General features: G+C 40.5%; 2 protein-coding genes across 3 annotated transcripts in view; one reads left to right on the top strand and one right to left on the bottom strand.

The window, feature by feature from the left end:
* RPS6KC1 (ribosomal protein S6 kinase C1) overlaps window positions 1–492 on the bottom strand; it is an 87,741-nt gene extending 87,249 nt beyond the window's left edge. The window contains exon 1 of the mRNA XM_030447067.1: window positions 437–492. The gene's annotated coding sequence lies outside the window, so the exon portion shown is untranslated. The remainder of the gene's footprint in view (window positions 1–436) is intronic.
* Window positions 446–17,409, top strand: ANGEL2 (angel homolog 2). 2 transcript variants are annotated; one of them, XM_030447068.1, is made up of 10 exons: window positions 446–592; window positions 3,188–3,421; window positions 5,310–5,725; window positions 7,860–8,113; window positions 9,049–9,118; window positions 9,695–10,116; window positions 11,157–11,283; window positions 11,928–11,985; window positions 13,890–14,053; window positions 16,870–17,409. In XM_030447068.1, the coding sequence occupies exons 2-10, from the start codon at window positions 3,402–3,404 to the stop codon at window positions 17,022–17,024; spliced, it is 1,686 nt and encodes a 561-aa protein (XP_030302928.1). In that variant the 5' UTR covers window positions 446–592; window positions 3,188–3,401; the 3' UTR covers window positions 17,025–17,409. The 2 variants fall into 2 exon arrangements, with proteins under 2 accessions (XP_030302928.1, XP_030302929.1); XM_030447069.1 differs by lacking the exons at window positions 446–592; window positions 3,188–3,421 and adding an exon at window positions 3,828–3,986.
* Window positions 17,410–18,821: the final 1,412 nt, after the last annotated feature.

The following is an 18,821-nucleotide window of genomic DNA, read 5'->3' as shown; positions in this document are numbered from 1 at the left end:
CTACCAGGCTCCGGGTTTGTGTATCCCCGGTTCCTAACAGGCGGCTCGGATGCGGTCGCCTCTGCCGGAGCCTGAAAGGCTTCGTGGCGTGGGTGAGGCCAAGGTGTCCCGGTCAAATCATCCAGGCACAGCCTGCCCAGTCCTGCCCAAGGTGTTCTGCTGCTGGGACACGGGGTTCACAGACAGCAGTGACCCCCGAGCCCTCTTCAAACACAGGCGCCTCATGGATTCTGCAAATCGATAAAAAGACCTCCCACTGCCAGAGCTCGTACGCATTTGCTCTTCAGCATTTGCCGTGGGCAGTTTTCAAGTACACTGCCCTAAACCTAAAGGCCTGTCATGCAGAAATTACTCACAGATTTTAAAGAAGGTCAACAGATGGTTACTGAACCACTATGTCTTGTGTTCTGTCTTCTGCAGATTTTTTAAGCTGTACCTGGACTTCTCCCTGCAGTTGGGCACCTGTGCACAGGTGTCTGCAACACTTTGGTGGGAGGCAGCTCTCCAGGGTCTGAGGTTCATGGCTTCAGTCTCAAGGCTAGTGACTTAGCACTGCAAGACATTCCTCTTTCACCGAGTCACAAGATTACAGGTATCCTCACCTCCTTGGCTGGGCTGCGGTGGGATCTGTACCAATGCAGATCTATAAAAACACAGATCACACTTCAGATTATATGAATTGTTAAGATATTTTTTTTTACCACTGTTTACATTCATTCATTACAAGATGCTAAAAGAATCAGCTTTTCGTTACCAGGCTATTATTATCTCTGATCTCATGCAGGTCTTTGACATGAAGAAAAATACTTAATTACATTTCTTTGTAAAAGATTCACAATTGCATCTATGTAAATGAAAGCTCTTGTTCTATAAACACATTCATTGTCTGAGTTCCTGATCAGATTCACTGGGACAAATCTAAAAGCACAAGCTCACCTTGGAGTCCTTCTAAGAAGTTTCAGTGTAGCACTGTTTGGCAGTAGTGCCAGAGCTGCACCTCTTCCTTACTTACACCTAGGGATCACAAGATTACTGCTACTCTGAATTTGCTACTACTGAATGTAGTTCTTATCCCATTACAATGAGAATTCCAACCCGCATACGAGAGGCAAGCAGGTCCTGCAAACATTCAGAGTCACAGAGAAACAGTCACAAATGGACCATCTGTTCCTCCCCCAAGGCTGGTTTGACAGATAACAGTCGATTAGACAACTCTGGAGAGCCCAGCAAAGTCACATCAGGGGGCTCCAAACAGACATGTTCCACCATCCAGATAAAGCCACTTCTTTGAATGTGCCACTTCTTTCTCTGTCCCAGAGAAAGGTTGTTTTCTATGGGAGAAAACAATGACTGTAACTAAGATGTCATAGGGCAGAAAAAGCTCAAATGTTTTATAGTCTCCCACCTCTACTTTATTTTCTTTATTTTTTTTTAATTACTTTGATATTCCCAACTATCAAGATGCTAGAAAGATCCTTTATTCTTTTTCTCTCTAATAAAAGATTGATAGGTCGAGTCTATTTTTCAATAGAGAACATTTTCTGAAGGAATGAGGAAGAGAGAGGACATTGATTCTTAAAAGCTCTCTTGCCACTCTTGCCTTCTGAGAGAGGAAAAGTGTCTTTTATATCTTTTGACAAGGTATTGGTACATCTAACTTTATGGAAGTAAATAGCAAAAGGAGTAGCTTTTTCATGCAGGAAAAAGAGTAGCCTGAGATTTTTTAGCAGGGAAGATGGAATAATATGAGGGGATATAACAGCAGTCCATGAAATCTTGAGTGGCATGGATGGGTGGGCATGTACTGTTCAGTCTCTCTTAACACAAGAAACAGGGGCCAGTGAAGCCAGTAGGGAAGAGATCATAAAATTAATAAAACAGGTTTTCACATGGGTGCTAGACCTACAGGACTCTTGTCACAGGATGCCACTGATTCTGGAAGTTCACAAATTCAAGTATATTGGGGAGAGTCCCTGAGAGTAACTGAAGAGAAAAACACATCAGACTTAGAAAATCTACTGAGCTGAAAATAGCTAGAGGCTGGGATTGTTCATTTGAAGTTTGCCCAGCTCCTGTACATCTCTAGGCATTTGCTGCTAACTGCTTTCAGAAAGGAGGAAACTGAGCTCAGTGGACCACTAAGCTGAACAACCATGGCTGCTCTAATAAGCAGTATAATCAATCAAAAGAGTCAGTAGCCTACATTCACTAGGGAGTTTTGAAAGTTCAAATGACTCATAAAACAATTTGCCTTCGAGGTACAAATCAGAATTTTTAGATACCTATTTTGAAGAATATCTCTTAACATAGTATAGGCAACCTAAATACACAAAATAATAGACAAGTGTAAACCTTCTGCATTAAGTGTTATTGGCTTATTAGAACTTTCCTAGGTCAAGAAGTAATAGCAACACTGAGATGAGAAACAATGTGCATCATTATTAATAGCTTAGTCTTGTTCTTCTATTTTGTCTGTTACATAATTGACTTGTAAGCTTACGAGCACACCTTCCTCTTCATTAAGATTTATTAAAAAAAAAAAACAAACAGCAACAAAACACAAAACCAACCATAACCTAAAGCTTCACCCCTTCCCTTTTTCCAGCATTTCTAGTGGGATTACCAAAGGTAAAAACCTTTGAACTGGCAGACTAACTGGGTGTCTTATGCAGATCAAAATATAGAAAGTAACTGCATTCCACTGGAAGACTCCCTCTGCTCTTAAAACTGCTCTTAGCAGCTGTTGTTGTTGTTTATTGCTTTGGCTTACTGTTTTCTGTCTTAGAAATATATCCAATGTATAACAAAAAATATATACAGAGACCACATTACCAAAATAATGTAGGTCTGGAAAATATAGTTGGGATATGTTACTACCCCCATATTACAGGGCTTGTAGCTTTGCTCTCTTATTACATTGCGAAGAATGTAACAGAAAAGGGATGGGTATTTTTCAAAGTGGATTTGGCACATTGTCTACCTAGCATCCTCTTAACACAACTACATTATTGCAATTCCACTCTTCACTACCACTCCTGAGAAAGTTTTAAAATTATTGTTAAAGAAACTGGTATGACACAAGTAAAAGAAGCGCGGAGAAAGAGTATTCTGATTGCGATTCCTGCACAGCATCTGCACTGTTCAGCGCTATCACATTTCATGCGCTTTGTACTACGTTTCCTTACAGTAAACCGAGCCAGCGTTTATTCTGTCCTCAGAAGACCTCAAGACAGCCTCTGAACTGCTTACCCACGCACCATCTGCAGACACAGAGCTGTGTGTGCAGCCGCTGAGTAGCGGGGGGTCCATCAGCGGTGCTTGCAGGGCAGGCGGGTCTCCCACCCCTCCGTCAGACCAAGTCTCCTCAGCAAGAGTGTCTTCAGGTGCATTTTTATCCGAGAATGTTAAATAACTGTCTCAGGTGAGTGGTTTGGTTTCTCCCCCCCCCTCCTCCCAAACACGGTGTGTCCACCCTGAAATGGACCTCTTGAGATTCTACAGGTCACACACAGTGACCTCAGGGAGAAGCCCGTGTATGGAAACTCCTGGATTATCACAGTGTTATATTCATTTAAAAGAATCAAACGCCTCAAATGAGCCAGCCTATAACCCGGTTTTTGCTCTGGAGCTGGCGCTATCCCGGGCCGGCTTCTCCCCCAACCCGGCGTCCGAGACCTTCTGAAGAGCCGCACGCCGCCCTGGCTGAAGATGGCGGCCCGGCTTCGGCGCCGGCCTCCCGGATCAAGTATGGCTGCGAGCGCGGCGCCTCTCCTTGGACTACAAATCCCAGGAGCGAGAGAGAGCGGGGCGCGGCGCTGCCGCCGTCCGTGTTGGGTAAGCGCCGGGCCGGCAGCGCGGCCGCGGCGGTCGAAGCTGGCGCTGCCCTGGAATAACCCCCTTTGGGGGGTCTGGAGCTGGGCGGAGCTGCTAGCGGGGTCCTCCTGGGTCGGGCCCCTACCCGGGCCCTTACTCGGGCCCGCCGGGAGGTAAACGGCGGAGCGGGAGGCGGGCGGTGGGTCTGGGCCGACAGCCGCCTGGGTAGTGTTGTGCGGTGAGCCGCGGGTCGGCCGACCCTTCTTCCACCGCGTTCCGGCGCTGCGGGGTTCCCGGCGGCTGTCGCGGCCCCAGCGGCATCGGATCTGGTCGCTGATGGAGAGCCCCATGCTCCGGCTGGGTGTGGGGGGCGGGAAGCGGCCTGGCCGCTGGGGAGGCGGCAGAGCCCCCATTTCGGCTGGGGGGTGATCGACGGTCGCTTCCGTGCCCGCCATTAGGCAGAGCGGGCCCGCAGGAGACAAAAGAGCGCGGGCCTGGGCTTTTCCTCGTCCGGGCGTAGGTGGTGGTGAGGAGCCTGAGGCTGCTGGGCTTTTAGTAAGGCGGCCTTTCTCTGAGCTTTCCGTAAAAACAAGTGTTTGAAAAGGCGAAGGAGAGAGAGGTGCCTCCTCTCGGCTCTGCCGTGGTGCCCAAGGTGTGTTTTGCTGATGTCTGTCGAGCTACTTATGGTGCATTGTGGTGGAGTGCTGTTTCAGGACGAGCGGGTTTTGCTGAAAGCTCTGTTGAGGCTTATTTCTTCGGCTGAATGACCAGCCAGGAGGTTCTCATTTGAGTGTAAGTTCTGGCTTAACAAGCTTTGATGTCTTTGCTTCTGATCTCAGAATACACTTATTTAAACAATGAGGAAGCTAAGACAAATTGATGTCACTCAGCCCTCTCCTGTTTTGGTTTGGTTTTTTGGTGTTTGGTTTGTTTTCTTTTGCTTTAATCACTAAGCTATACTTTTACCACCCAGAAAGCAAGTAAGAACACTAATTTACTCTATAAACTGGTGCCAGAGATGACATGATGCTCTTGCTGACACTGTGGTTTGAGGCAAGTCAATAGCCTTTTAAATTCCTGACTGCTTGAAGGAAAGTGGTTTTCTGATTCCTTTCAAATAGCCGTACTATAAAGTTAACGCAGCACACAAAAACAACGTTTTGTAAAGGTCTGAGCACTTGGAAGATAGTTGAGCTTAACAGGGCAGAAAATAACCTGTAAATAGTTAATCAGCTGGACAAAGTTTGGAAATTAAATAGCATTTGTAAATCTGAAGGGGAAAAAATACAAGGCTGTAAAGTCCCCCTTTGCATATCGTTTAGATAAGGGTTTAAATAACTTGTATGTATCTAAAAAGGTTTCAATATTTTTTATGTGCTAAACGGTAGAGAAAGAATACCTTGTCTAAGTCATGAGCAGGATAACTTGCATCTACAGTCCTATTCAGGCAGATGTAGTTATGTGTAAGTAATGAAACCTGTGCGTTTTTTTTGTAGACACTCCATGCTGCCTCATCACGTGCAGAGGCTGGGCAGAGGCTGCATCAGCTGGAATGGTTCCCAGATACTTGGCTGGAACAGTCCAGTTTCCAACTTCATGAGATGGGCCGGACACCATCCCGGGGCCTCATTTCCACTTCCTGTTCCAGCTAGTTTCTCAACAAACTGGAGGCTACCTCCATTTTTTGGACCTTGGAGACAATTTCAGAACTCCAATTGGCAGCTTAGTAACTTAATGCAGAGTTCTTGCTTTCGCCTACCTAATACCAGTATGAAATCTGAGGGAGAAGAACCACTGACAAAGAAGAGAAGACTCAGTGGTGAGCATGGTACTTCAGCTCAAGAAGAAACAAACATCTCCAATCAGAAGAAAGCTTGTCCTGCTGCAGAGCAGAATGAAGAAAAGCAGAGCAGTAAGAAACATAAAAGTTGCTCTTTCCTAATTTTCCGTGTTTATTTTTCATACTAAATGTCTGCTTTTTTTTTTTTTTTGGTACTCTGTCTTGGTGCCTTTCTCAAGAAAACATCTGTCTTTAGAATGTTACAACTTCATAGTTGTGTGTAGTCTGTAACCTTGTATTTTGTGTTGTCAGTCTGCTGGAAATAGGTTCACTGTGGTTGGTGATAGGACATGGTCAACTATAAGAGAGATTGCCCAGCTGGGGAGTCCTGAACTTGAGTCAGGCAGCTCTCTCCACGTGTCTGTTACCAGATCAGGTCTCTTAACTTGGGAACTCTTTTAAAGCAGAAAGACTTAGATAACTTTCCAGAGGGCTGAGCTGGGCTGGCTGTTGTATAGCTTTATTTCTTGGACTGTGTCTGAGCTCATAAGTCCTGCTGGACCTGAATTGGCTTCTCTCTGAGGCAGAATTGCAAACTAGATAATTGCAAACTAATTGAAGTTTAGTGGCATTGGCTTCCAGTGTGATCATGCAGTTCTGTTTTTACAACTGTATTCAGTAAGTTTTCTGTCAGACCATGACTGGCAGAGTAAACAGCAAATGCACTTATCCAAATAAATAGAATAAGTGCAAAGATGTCTATCCAGCTTATCTTGGGTAGACTTTTATCAAAGTGTCTGAGTTATCTTATTCCAGATAAAATCTTCTACATAGCATCCAAGTGTTTTACTGAGTAGTGTGGATATTTATAGTTTTGTCTGATGTGAAACAGATAGAGGGGCACAGTCAACATTGGTCCCTTGTCACCTAAACCACTTAATTAAGAAAATTTAAGTTAAAGATGTATTATGACTGAAAAGGGCAACAGTTGCCATCAGTATCCCAGAGGAATTTTTGGACACAATTATCTTTTAGATCATTTAGAAATGTCACATTCATCTTCAGAAGCTGAAAGAAGAGAGTTTGCTTTGTGCTTTATTGTTCAGTCCCACCTTACTACCCTTAGCAAGTACATTTTGACATTGCTTTATCTGGGTGTCATCAGGATTGTGGAACTTCTCAGGTATCTTTTGTTCACATATTGTAAGGTGACTAATTGGAGATCCCTGCTGAGGAGCAGTGCAGCCTCTCTCCTGCTATAGAAACAGTACCTAAAGCCTTGCTGTATTCTTTGCAAATACTAGATACTAAATACTAAATACTAGATAAGTCATGAATAATGTAAGCAGAGTGATGAAGAGTGCTACCTAGTTAGGGCAGATACTAACAGCTGTAGCTGCAGTTGGCCACTGGTTGACAGCACAGATAACTGGACCTTGGTGTGCTGTCAGATGAGTTGGCACATAAAGGCTGAAAAGCATCTTTGTTCATGAGTTTTGTAAGTGGAGATATACATATGTGGAAAATAAATAGACTTAATGATGGGCAGATACATTCTTACAAACTTTCATATAGTGATACTAGCAATGAAATGAGGAATGACAGAAAGGCAAAGGAAGCCTTTTCAGCAGTTGGTAATTCTGAGGCTTGCTAGTTTTTTAATTTCCAACCTTGCTGAGGGAAATCTGTTGCACTTTCTGTTTTGGGACCCCTGTAGTGGACCCTGTTGGGGCTGACAGCTGAGTTTGTCAGACTGTATATAGTCTTAGCAGTGAAACTCTATTCCTAACCCTTTCTTAGTCATGGATAGGAGAGATCAGCAAGATGCCCATATGCTGCTCTGAAGGGTGTATCCCAGACTGACATACCCCATCTCCACTGAGGAGGCAGTGGTGGAAGGTAGCATGTTGACAGACTGGATTTGGTTTACCAATTTGGCAGCCTTTCTACAGGGAGGAGGGTGGTATAGTCTGACGGTACAGTCTGACTGCAGCCATCTGCTTAGAACATGCCAGTTTCCTCATTTCAAAGCAACTTGAAATCCAGGACATACCATGATTTTATGCTGTAGGTTTGGGGGGGAATTTTTTTGTTTTGTTTTTTTAATTGATGCTTAAACAGAGGGTCCAAATCACTGCTAATCAAACAAGCTTTTAGCATTGCTTAAGCAATTTGAAAGCTAGTTGTCAGTAGGATGTTTTCTAAGAGCTACAAGTAGTTGTATGGTGTATTTTGTAATTTTTTTTGCTTCTTGTGCTTTTAACAGGAACTGTCGAAAGACACTGGGAATATTTCTGTCAACACAGTGGAACAGTGAAAATATTTGAAAATAAAAAAACTGACCAAAGCAGAACAGAAAGTGAGGCAAAATTTGATTTTACAGTCATGTCCTACAATATCCTGTCACAGAATTTGTTAGAAGATAACTCCCATCTGTACAACCACTGCAAGCAACAATTGTTAATCTGGACATACAGATTTCCCAACATTCTGCAGGAAATCAAAGAGCTGGATGCTGATGTGAGTAGAAATGAGCACATGGATATTTCTTAAGAACTGAGAAGTGGGAGAAGCATTGGGCAGAAGAACTCCAGTGAGGATCTGTCCAGCACTATTAGTGGCAGCAGAGAGTTCACTGGCATGGAAGGGCTGGAACCAAAGCCAAGAGCAGTTCGGTTTGGGGTACTTGCTGAGATCTGCAGAACTGCACAGTTCAGCACTGGGGTAAAGAGGTGATGACTTCTGCTGCATGCATTTTGTCCCCACAGGCAGCTGTTCACAGATCCTAGCAGATGCCTGTGCCCTTTTTCCGGGGCATGATATGCTAAAAGACATAGACTTTTAACCTGTTAATTTTTGTTTGTTTCTTTTAACTGTAATCTTAAGATGAAGCAGAGACTTAAGAATATTGCTTGAGCACTGGTTCTCAGCTGGTTAAGTGAAGCTTGTTGCTGCAGCTCAGCAGGCAGTGCTAATTCATTACCCTTCGGGAGCTCAGACCTTTTCCAGAGTCTCAGGTTGTTTGTAAATCTTTTGTAAAAAGGCTCCAAGGTGAGAACTCTCTTAATGAAGTATCCTGAGGCTGATTTTTAGTTCAAGTCATAATATGGAAGCTTGTCTGCACTGTACTTAATGGAAAGTGTGCCCTTAGCCTCTTCATCCACTGCTCTGGCATTTAGGCCTTTCTTAAACTGCTGAGAATGTATTAGCAGGTCACTATTTTGCTTAAATTTAATTTTGCATCTGAGAAAGGGTGGGAGGAATTGGGACCCTCTATCAATTTTCAGGAGCATTTTCTGTAGAAGAGGGAATCCTTTTGTGTGATTCATGGAGGCAAAAACCTCTGAATTTCTTTTATTTTTTTTTTTAAATACCTATACAGACTAGCCAACAGATACATGTCAACATTCTGATGTACTTGTTAATATATTTTTAATTGCAAACTTTTGCCTTAGGTACTCTGTTTACAAGAAGTCCAAGAGGACCACTATAGAGGAGAGATCAAGTCAAGTTTGGAATCCCTGGGTATGATAAAACTTTTATGACCAATGCAATGACTTATTCCCTGTCCCAGTACTATTTTCTTCAAAACAATTCACTTGGATTAATGCAGTCCAGTCTCCTCCCATCACATGCAACAATGCTGTGTATCCCGTTCTGTAAATTCATTGAGTGCTCTCTTAAAACTATGTTAGGGTTTTCTACCAGTTCCTGTTGGGTAGGTTTTCTAGGGTATGCTTTTCCTGGCTTGAAACTTTTCCAAGTGTCAACACTAAATGTTATCCATGGTCACCTTATGTTCATTAGTTTTTATACTAGTACTGTCAGTCAGCCTAAGTAGCAGTGTCTTATCACTCCCCCATGTGAATTTATGGTAAGGCACAAGATTCCAATGATGAGATTCCATGGTGGTTCAAAGAGATCTAAATCTTTTTTGCCCTACGCCAGTCCCAGAACTGTTACTGTTACTGGTTCTTGTACTGTTCCTGTTACTGGTACTTGTCTGATGCCAAGAGGAGCAAGTTTGAGTTTCATAAACAGCACTGGGCTGTCTATGAAATTATATTTTATGGTTTTAATTGCCTTTTTTTTTTTTTTAAGGGTATCACTGTGAGTACAAAATGAGGACAGGGAGAAAACCTGATGGCTGTGCTATTTGCTTCAAAACTTCCAAATTTAGCCTGATCTCATCAAACCCAGTGGAGTTTTTTCGTCATGATATTCCACTCTTGGACAGGGACAACGTTGGACTGGTGTTGCTTTTGAGGCCTCTATTTCACTCTAAAGCTAATGCTGCAATCTGCATAGCCAATACACATCTGCTGTATAACCCAAGGCGAGGGGACATCAAACTGACCCAGCTTGCAATGCTCCTGGCAGAGATTGCAAGTGTCGCCCCTCAGAACGATGGTACCTTCTGTCCAATTATCATCTGTGGTGACTTCAATTCTGTTCCTGATTCTCCACTGTACAAATTTATAAAGGAAGGAAAGTTAAATTATGAAGGACTTGCTATAGGGAAGGTAGGCAATGCTTTTAACTTCTCACAAAAATAGTCAGTGGTGATTAAAGAGAAAAATGTGAGTGGTGCTAGAGTGCTGTAATTTTGCTTGTGATTATTTCCATTGCAGTACCAGTCTTGGTGCCCTTTGACAGTCTGCAGCTGTGAAAGTTACTGTGGAGTTACTAAACCAGTTTGGGCATATTAGCTGTGCCTTGCAGAATATTGATTTTGCTTTAAAACCTGGTATATTTGTAAATTCTGTGCGATGCATATATGAGCAGAGGCTAATACCTCCTCACAACAAAATATAAAATAATACTTACAGACCATAACATCTTCTAAGGTTATAAAGTCAAAAACTTGCAAACAAATTAATTGTTCTTGAAAGGTACTTATCCATAGGATGATTGTATTACTGTGTTTATTGCTCTGGTCTTGGTACTTAATCCAATACATACTGTGTACTCCATGGAAAGAGGACACTTATTTTAGATAAACTTTGAATTACAGTGACTAAGTAATCGTAAAAGCAAAAAGACAATTAGGTGCTGACCCTAAACTGTTTCAGGTTTGGTATTTCTTTGTTGAAAACTTGTGTATGCAGCTGCTGGATATGTCATATGATATTTAATAGAAAATAACTGAACTATACCCAATGAACAAACATTTTAACATAGCCCCACTGCTCTTCGTTGCTAGTGGGTAGATGTTTCAAGGTCTGCTTTGACTTGATTTGCTCACATAAGAATAAGCATCATGAAGGTAAAGTAAATGTCTGCTAAGGAGCTCTGTATACTCTGTCCTGTTTGCTGTTGCTAAGGTGTCTTGGTAGTCTTAGTGTCTCAGTGTCACAAGAATTGTGTTGAAAACCTGGATAGCTGCAAAAAACTTGTTAAGAGTAAATGAAAGTGGTATACTTAAGAGGAGGTATTATTTTTACAAGCCAAGGTTTATTCTAAGCATCTGGGTTTTGGTTGGCTTCAAACTTTAAACTTCAAGAAATGTCTTCTCATTTCCTTGTGAATTTTGGTTTTAAATCAGATCTCTCCTGTGTCTTAGGTCTCCGGACAAGAAGAGTCTCCAAGGGGACAAAGAATCTTGTCTATTCCAATTTGGCCAAAAAAATTGGGTATTTCACAAAACTGTGTTTATGAAATAAAACAGCAACAAAAAGAAGAAAGTCCAGGTGAGTTCCTTTGTTGATGCATTTTGTGATAATTTAAAAATATTCACTGAAATAAAAATTATCTATTGTAGTGAGGGAAAAACAAGTCTTGAGCTTTCAAAATGTTCATGCTGGACTTAGTGTAAAGTTATGTGTTCACACCAGCATTTGCAAACTTGAATCTTTAGAAGGTAATAGTTAGAAATTGCCATACAGGAGCTGGTGCATATAATTATTTAATCTGCTGTGTTGACATGAAAGTTTGTTGTGCTGCAACTGGAAAAAGGGAGATGGAGGAGCACAGCACATATATGTAGCATGAATCTACATTCTGCTTCAGTGGTTATGTGCATGTGGTTATGTTCCCTTCATGGAACAAGTGGGAAAAGCAAGCGATTCCTTGCAGAGTGAATTGGCACGTGTCATCCACCATTTTTTCTTAGGCAGAAGAAAACAATTTTAAAGGAATGGGACATAATTTGAAAAAGTTGTTGGAGGGGATCATACTAATGGAACAGAAGAATTTAATCCAGCTTAGTGAATTGTATCTTGCCTGCTGCAAAAAAAAAAAAAGTGTCCTTGAAGATATTTTCTATAGGTCTTCAATACTGATCATGCTTTTATCCTATTTTGAATAAATTGAGTGTATTTTTTTTATTTTGCAGGAGAAAAACTGGATGAAGCAAAACTGGACACTCAGGAGGCTGTAGTAGCATCTGAAAAGTATGTGTTGGGAAAAAAAAATTAAATCCCATTACTAGTTTGGGGGGCTTGTTTTGTATTTAGATAAAACTTGTATCTGATTCCAGATACGGATACAAGATGCTCACCCAACCCAGTCTGTCCATCTGGTAAAAAAGTCATGTTCCATTTAAACATTAAGAGGATAATCAGACAGCAAAAGACTAGAACTAAAAATCATGAAGCAGTGTGTGCTTGCAGTTATTATTTCAAAATGCAGAGACACACAAAGTGTCAGTGCTGTTTAGAGGGTACTTTCTGTCTGCATAGTAAAATAATGCTTTTGACATTTTTTGTCACTTCTTGACATAAACAGGATATTTAGCTGTTTAGTGACATCATAAACTGTGCACTTCAGTCCAGTTGCAGAAACCACATTTTTAAGACAAGTGGAAAAAAAACATCAGCAAAAACTGTGTGATTCAGCTGCTTAACTGTTGGCAGTTCTCTCCTTACTGGTTTTGAGATACTGATTTATGGGTGCTAATAAAACCTTGTAATACAATGTCAAATTGTGATAAAGTAGGGAAAGGAGCAAGGAAGATCATAATACCTCTTCATTTTCAAGACTTCTGTGGGAGAATTTAAGTTTGAGTCCCAGAAATCTGGAGTATTATGGATTTGGTGGTACAACTCTTATTCAGATTAAACACTTGCTTGTTAAATGGAAGGAGGAAGCAACCACTAAACTGCTGAGAATGAATATGCAACTCCTTTTTGAAAGGAAGAATATATTTGCATTTACCAGACTGGCTAAATGCATATAAAGTAAGACATAGAAGAAGGAAATCACCCCCTGTATGTCTGATGTCAGGCTTCAAATCTTCTCAGTCTTCTCAGAAATGAGCTCTCAGTATCACTGCAGATAGTTACACTAAAACACTTGGTGATTCTTGGTGATCAAAAAGCTAAATAATGGCATTTCTAACCAGACATGGTTACATGATGTTACATGGTTTACATGATGTAAATCCTTAGCAAGCTACATACTGAACACTGCCTGTAGGGTTTCTTGCCTCATCTTAAAAATGATGCAGACAGGAGCAGAAATTACTGTCCATCTGTCTTATACTAACTGGCATGTTTGTCAGTCTTGTCTTAAATCAGGCAGGTGACATGCTGATTTTTTTTTAATTGCTTGTTTTTTAACCAGAACACATTGTAGCTCAGTTTTAAATTGCAGCTGTGCAAGGTGAGGCAGGTGCAGCTGAGGGATGGATAATATTCAAGCATCCTTGCTGAGGGGAGCAGGTGGCTGGCAGGGAGAGAGCAGTTCTGCTGCTGAAAGGTTCACTTCTGCAGCTTGCTTTCAAGATTGAAAAACCATGTGAGACAAGATGGGCTGAACTGAAGAGGAACAGACTGAAAGATGATGATAAGAGAAAAATGTGAGCCTGAGTAGAGGAAATATGATTAAGGCATAGCCTTACTTCGAAAAACTTGAGAGTTTTAGTTTAGGGGAGAGAAATAAAAAATAAACATCTTAATTTCTCTGTTTGGTGAAGGGCATAGTTAGATGAGTTTATAGTGTGTTACTTTCATATAAGCTGCTGTCATGGTCACTTCTACCCATATGTCAGTGAGAGATTGCTGATTGAGGGTACAAGGTGTAGATGGAGGTAAAAGCTATGGATATTTAAAGCATCAGTTTATCCAGTTTTGATAGGCTTTCAGGTATCTGCCTTTTACTTGAAAAAGTTGCCTGCATTTTGCTTGTAGAGGTTTAGGCCACTAACACAAAGCTATGGGATTGATTGCATGACAGAAACACTACTTTGCATAACCAGATAATTTTGTTTGTAACCAGGAACTATTTGGCATATCTTCTTTGCTTATTTTTCTAGGAAAGACAAGAAAATAAAATTCTTTTCTTTGATTCCTGTTAGGTTGTCTTCGAAATTGCAGCACCATTTTAAATTGTCTTCAGTCTATTCTCATTACTTTCCTGAAACTGGGATACCAGAAGTGACAACTTGTCACTCCCGAAGTGCTGTCACTGTGGATTATATTTTCTATTCTGCAGCAAATGGTGATACTGCTGCCCAGCCAGGTAAAGAAACCATCTTTCAATTATTTATCACAAATAGCAGAAGGTAACATTTGGATGTTCTAAGGGAGATGTAGTGAGAGTAGAGCTTTGTGGTGGTGATTTGTATGTCAGCTGTTACCAGAGAAATGTGGCTGGCCTTCCCCACTCACCACAGCTGGACTTGTAGCACCACACAGGGCAAACTTTTTCACCTTACTGAACATTCCTCCATCTCGGCACGGAGACAGGAGCTGAGGCTACAGCAAAGTAGTTTCTGGGAAATGCTGATTTCTTTAACTTCCACAGAACCTTTGTGGCCAGACCTATTGAGAAAGAAGTATTTCCTATCATCAACAAAAAAGTGAATGGCAATTTCTGATGCGCATTGAAACCGGTAATGAAATGTTTAGAACCATTCTTAAAAGAAAGTTACTTTTCCGATAGAAAAGATGTTAATTAGTGTCTGGCAAGCAAGTGACCTCTGTGGCCTTATCTCTGAGAGCAGCCACTTGCACATGCCCAGTTGTCACTCTCTTGATTGCAGTTGCAGCTAAAACTCACCAGATGGTGCAAGAAAGACATGGTACTCCTCCGGGTGTATTTCTTGATTGGTACCACAAGCTGTCCTCTACTGCATTTGGGCTCTCACTGTGGGTACTTCCGAGCAGTGTGCGTTCCATGTCGTGTTTATAGTTCAGTGTTTATTCCATCGTCTGAGGTCATTGCACGGTGAAGTGCTACCAAATAAATGGCTCTGCAGAACTCAGAACAAAGAAACCTGGATTTCCACTGCTGCTCCCACTGTAGATTTCAACTGATACTTGTATTTTCACAAACAGTGCTAATTTATAACTTTCATCTCTCATACTCAAAGACTTGGTTATTAAAATTCACAAGTCTCATTTGTCCTAACATGCAGAGTAAATGCTATCTTAATATAAAATAGAACATACAAAATCATCACAACACATAAATAAGAGTTTTGACTGGAAAGCTAAGATATGAGAAGTATCTAAATGACTTGTCAATGCTGTGTGATTTCGGAGTGTGGCCTTCTGCAAAATTTAATCTTAATTCACCTGCTTGCATATTTTGTTACACCATCATTGCCCCAGCAGACAGCTATAGCACATTTTTCTTTCTATGGTCAGTTTTCAAATACATTCTTCACCCTTCATCAGAGTGGGATCAAACTTTAATTCTGCAAGTAGTCTAAGCTGGGGTAATTTTTATTCACTAGTTCTTAGAAACTGAATAATGGTCTGGATTTTCAGTTTTTTGATGACCTGAACCTCTGTATTAAAAGTGGCTGAAGTCTGAACGTATGAGTATTAAATTTGTTTTATGCTGACTGATCATATTTTTTCCATTTAAAGGTTGCTTTGGTTTGGGGTTTTTTTGTGGGTTGTTTTTTTTTGTTTGTTTGTTTGTTTTTTAAGTTTTCTTGATTTAGTCCCTGTTGTGCTTAGCCAAGTATTTGGTTTGTTATTCAGGATTTGCTGTGAAAGCAGGGCTCAGTATCTGCAGGACTCTGGTTTGCCAGTTCCAGAACGCTCCAAGCTGACATTAATCTCTGCAGACCAAGTTCTCTGTAGCAACAAACTGCTCCTTTGTAGACATGCAGGTGCTGTGCCAAATGATAAATTTGGCTCAAGAGCTGGATGGACGTTTGGTCTAGAGCAACTAAGACATCTTTGCTGTAAAAAAGCTTTTCTACAGAAAAGCAGTAAACAGATGCTGGATTGTTAGAGAACTGGAAAGCTAGCAGATGGCAAAGAAGTGAAGCTGCTGAACAATTTGAGGAGTTTAACAGTTGCTGGATAATCCTGTAAACTACTCCTAATGGTCACACAGTACCAGGCCAGGTTCAGCCAGGAAGTTCTGAAATTGCTGACAAAAATATTTTTGACAAAAATATTTTCTGTGTGGCAGTTGCTGTTTGTGCTAGTCCTGAAAGCACTTAAGTCTGTTGAGAATCATCTCTGCAGCTTAAAAGTTTGACATTACCATGGAAGGATCTCATTCTCAGTGAAATGTCTTAAATTGGAAAAAGCTTGCTATTCTTGGCTGATTATGGTTTTATATATATATATGTATATATATATTTTTTTAATATTTTTTTTTTGAGAACACAAATATTTTAAGCATAGTGTAATAATAGCAAGGCTGTGAGGTGTCTTCCCCTCATCCATGAGAAGTGCTTCTTGTGTATATGGTGGAAGATGTCCTGTGATATTTTCTTGTTTGGTTAGTTGGTGTGTTTTGGGTTGGTCTGGTTGTTTTTTTAGGTGATTCTAGGAATAGATAGCAAGAACTAATGCAGGAATATCACTTAGGATGAACATTTAGGAAGGGAAATGCTAGAAGGCTTTCATCCTCCTGAGATGAGAATTTCTGTATAACTTGTCTGCTGCAGAACTGTGTGCTTGAGGATACAAAAATAAAATGTTATGTGAATCAGTAACTCTCAAAAGGTGCTTAACTTTGCAAGTGTTAGCTCTGTTTATCAATGCCATTGTGTTAGAATATAGGACTCTGGATTGTAGCTTTCAGTGGAGTTACCATGAACAAATCCTTTTTTTTATATCAGTTTATCCCTTCATAAAATGGAGGGGTAGCATCTGTCTGTGTACATTGAGCTTTATTGGCTGTAAGCTCTACTGTGAGAATTATACTAAACAAGAATAATTTCTGAACCACCTTATTGGTGATTTTTGCATGGAACAATAATAACTTCAGCTTAGTTCTGCCACACTGTTTTACCTCCTTCTGCATATGTATGAATGTGTGATTTTTAGCCCACAATGTTGAACTTTTTTTTTTTTTTTCCTAACCAGGAACAGATGATTCTTTTCATGGAGGTCTGAAACTTCTTGGCAGGCTGGGACTTTTAACAGAGAAGGATCTTTGGACTGTTAATGGTCTTCCCAATGAAAAAAACTCTTCTGACCACCTGCCATTGGTAGCAGAGTTCAGGCTTATTGAACGGTAATAATCCAAAGGACTTTTTTGTGTATGTAAAGTTACCTTTACCTTCTCTCTTCATGTGAGTTTTTATTTGGTTTTTTAATGGTTAATTCAAGCACTGCTGGTTCGGTTTAAATAAGCTTGCATGCTTGCCAATATGTTAGTGTTGTGTGAAATAGACCTCCTGAAGAGACTTTTTTTAAGTGTTTACTTTATGAAGTCTTCAATGCAAAAGAAAAGATTTTACATTAGGTTCCTCTTTATTAATGGAAAACATCTGTGCCAGTATCAAAATGGCATTTTTCACAGAAATGCTGCAAATGTTTTTTATTATAAATCAGTAAAACTGATAATTTTCTGAGAACTGTGTGTTTCTTCAAGTAAAGAAGAGTGAGATTGTGTGCATGACATACTATGAGTTGAAAATAATGTTTCACAGCAAACTTGTTCTGCACTTCTACCTAAATACTTCTGCAAAGGAATTTCCTCAGTTAGCTAGAGTGCTGTCAGTGCAAAGGCTGCAAGATTGGACTTCCAAAGGAAGAAGACAGCTTTGTAGTAATGCAAATATTTATGTTCTAAAAAGTTACTTAATTTCTTAAAACTTAAATACAAATAACATTCATAGGAACCTTTTCAAAAGTACCTGAAATAAAATCAAATTTAATGAGCATGAAAACTTACAGCAAACTTAACAGAGCTACTCAAGGGGGAGGGGGGGAAATCAGTCCTTAACATCTTGAGGTACTGGACAACTGGAGGAAGCAGTTTTTTCCATTTATTTTTTTTTAAATGCCCAGTTGCATATTATAATGACAGATCCTGGGATATTAAATGATCAAGGTTTTATATATACTCTTAATGCCCTGATAGACATTGTGTGCAAAATGTAATTCACAAAATAAATAAAACCAACAGTTTTATTTATTGATTTCCTGGATAGGAAACTCACAGGGAGCCCAAGGGACTGGAAACAAGTCTGGCAATTTGGGCAAACTCCACATGGATGTGTACACAAAACTGACTTAAAAGAAATACCTAGAGAATTGTCTTTCAGTGTAGTGCTGGAAAACATGCAACCCTGTTCCTGAAACCATATTCAGATAGATTTGTCTCACAGAAAGACTTGTTTGTTCTTCTTCTCCAACAGATTTTTTAAATCTGGATTTTATTTTCCTGAGTGTGGAATTACAGCTGCCGTTACTTTGTGGTTTGTAAATAATGCAGGAGCAGGGGTTGTAATCTCAAAACCAGTTAAATTGTAAATGTACTTTGTTTTTACATTGAAAAATATGACTCTGTACCAAAAGATTCAACTTAAAATTCTTGGAAGGGGACTATTTTTCTCATAAGTAATGTGGGCTGAGGTGTTTTCCTCTAGTCCATGCTGGACTCAATAGAGGCATTTAAAATCATACATTATCAAAGCTGGAACTGATAGATGCTAACATGCTACAACAACGGGCTGGTAGATACTGCTTACAGATAAAAATTATTGTTCAGCAGCAGCAACCTGCAAAGTCTGCAGTGCAGCCACAGAGTTTTGCTAGGAGGGAGGGCTGCACGTTATCTCCAGTGGAGAGAGAAATGTGAGAACCTGACAGTGCTGCTCTGGAGCCCTGCTGGCAGTGAAGCCCTGAACAAGGATATGTAAGAGAGAAAAACTCTTATTTTACTGGAGCATCAGTTTTCAGGCTTGTCTAAAGCATCATCTTCTCTAAAGAACAAGGTCTGCATCAGTGCCATTCTCTTATTCAGGCCAAGCCATACACCTACTTATTTACAATGCTAATTTAAAAGCACATGTTTCTGACTTGCTGAT

Source organism: Calypte anna, chromosome 3, assembly GCF_003957555.1.
Source record: "Calypte anna isolate BGI_N300 chromosome 3, bCalAnn1_v1.p, whole genome shotgun sequence".
In the NCBI taxonomy this organism is placed as follows: domain Eukaryota; kingdom Metazoa; phylum Chordata; class Aves; order Apodiformes; family Trochilidae; genus Calypte; species Calypte anna.
This window is presented reverse-complemented; position numbering and strand designations above follow the sequence as displayed.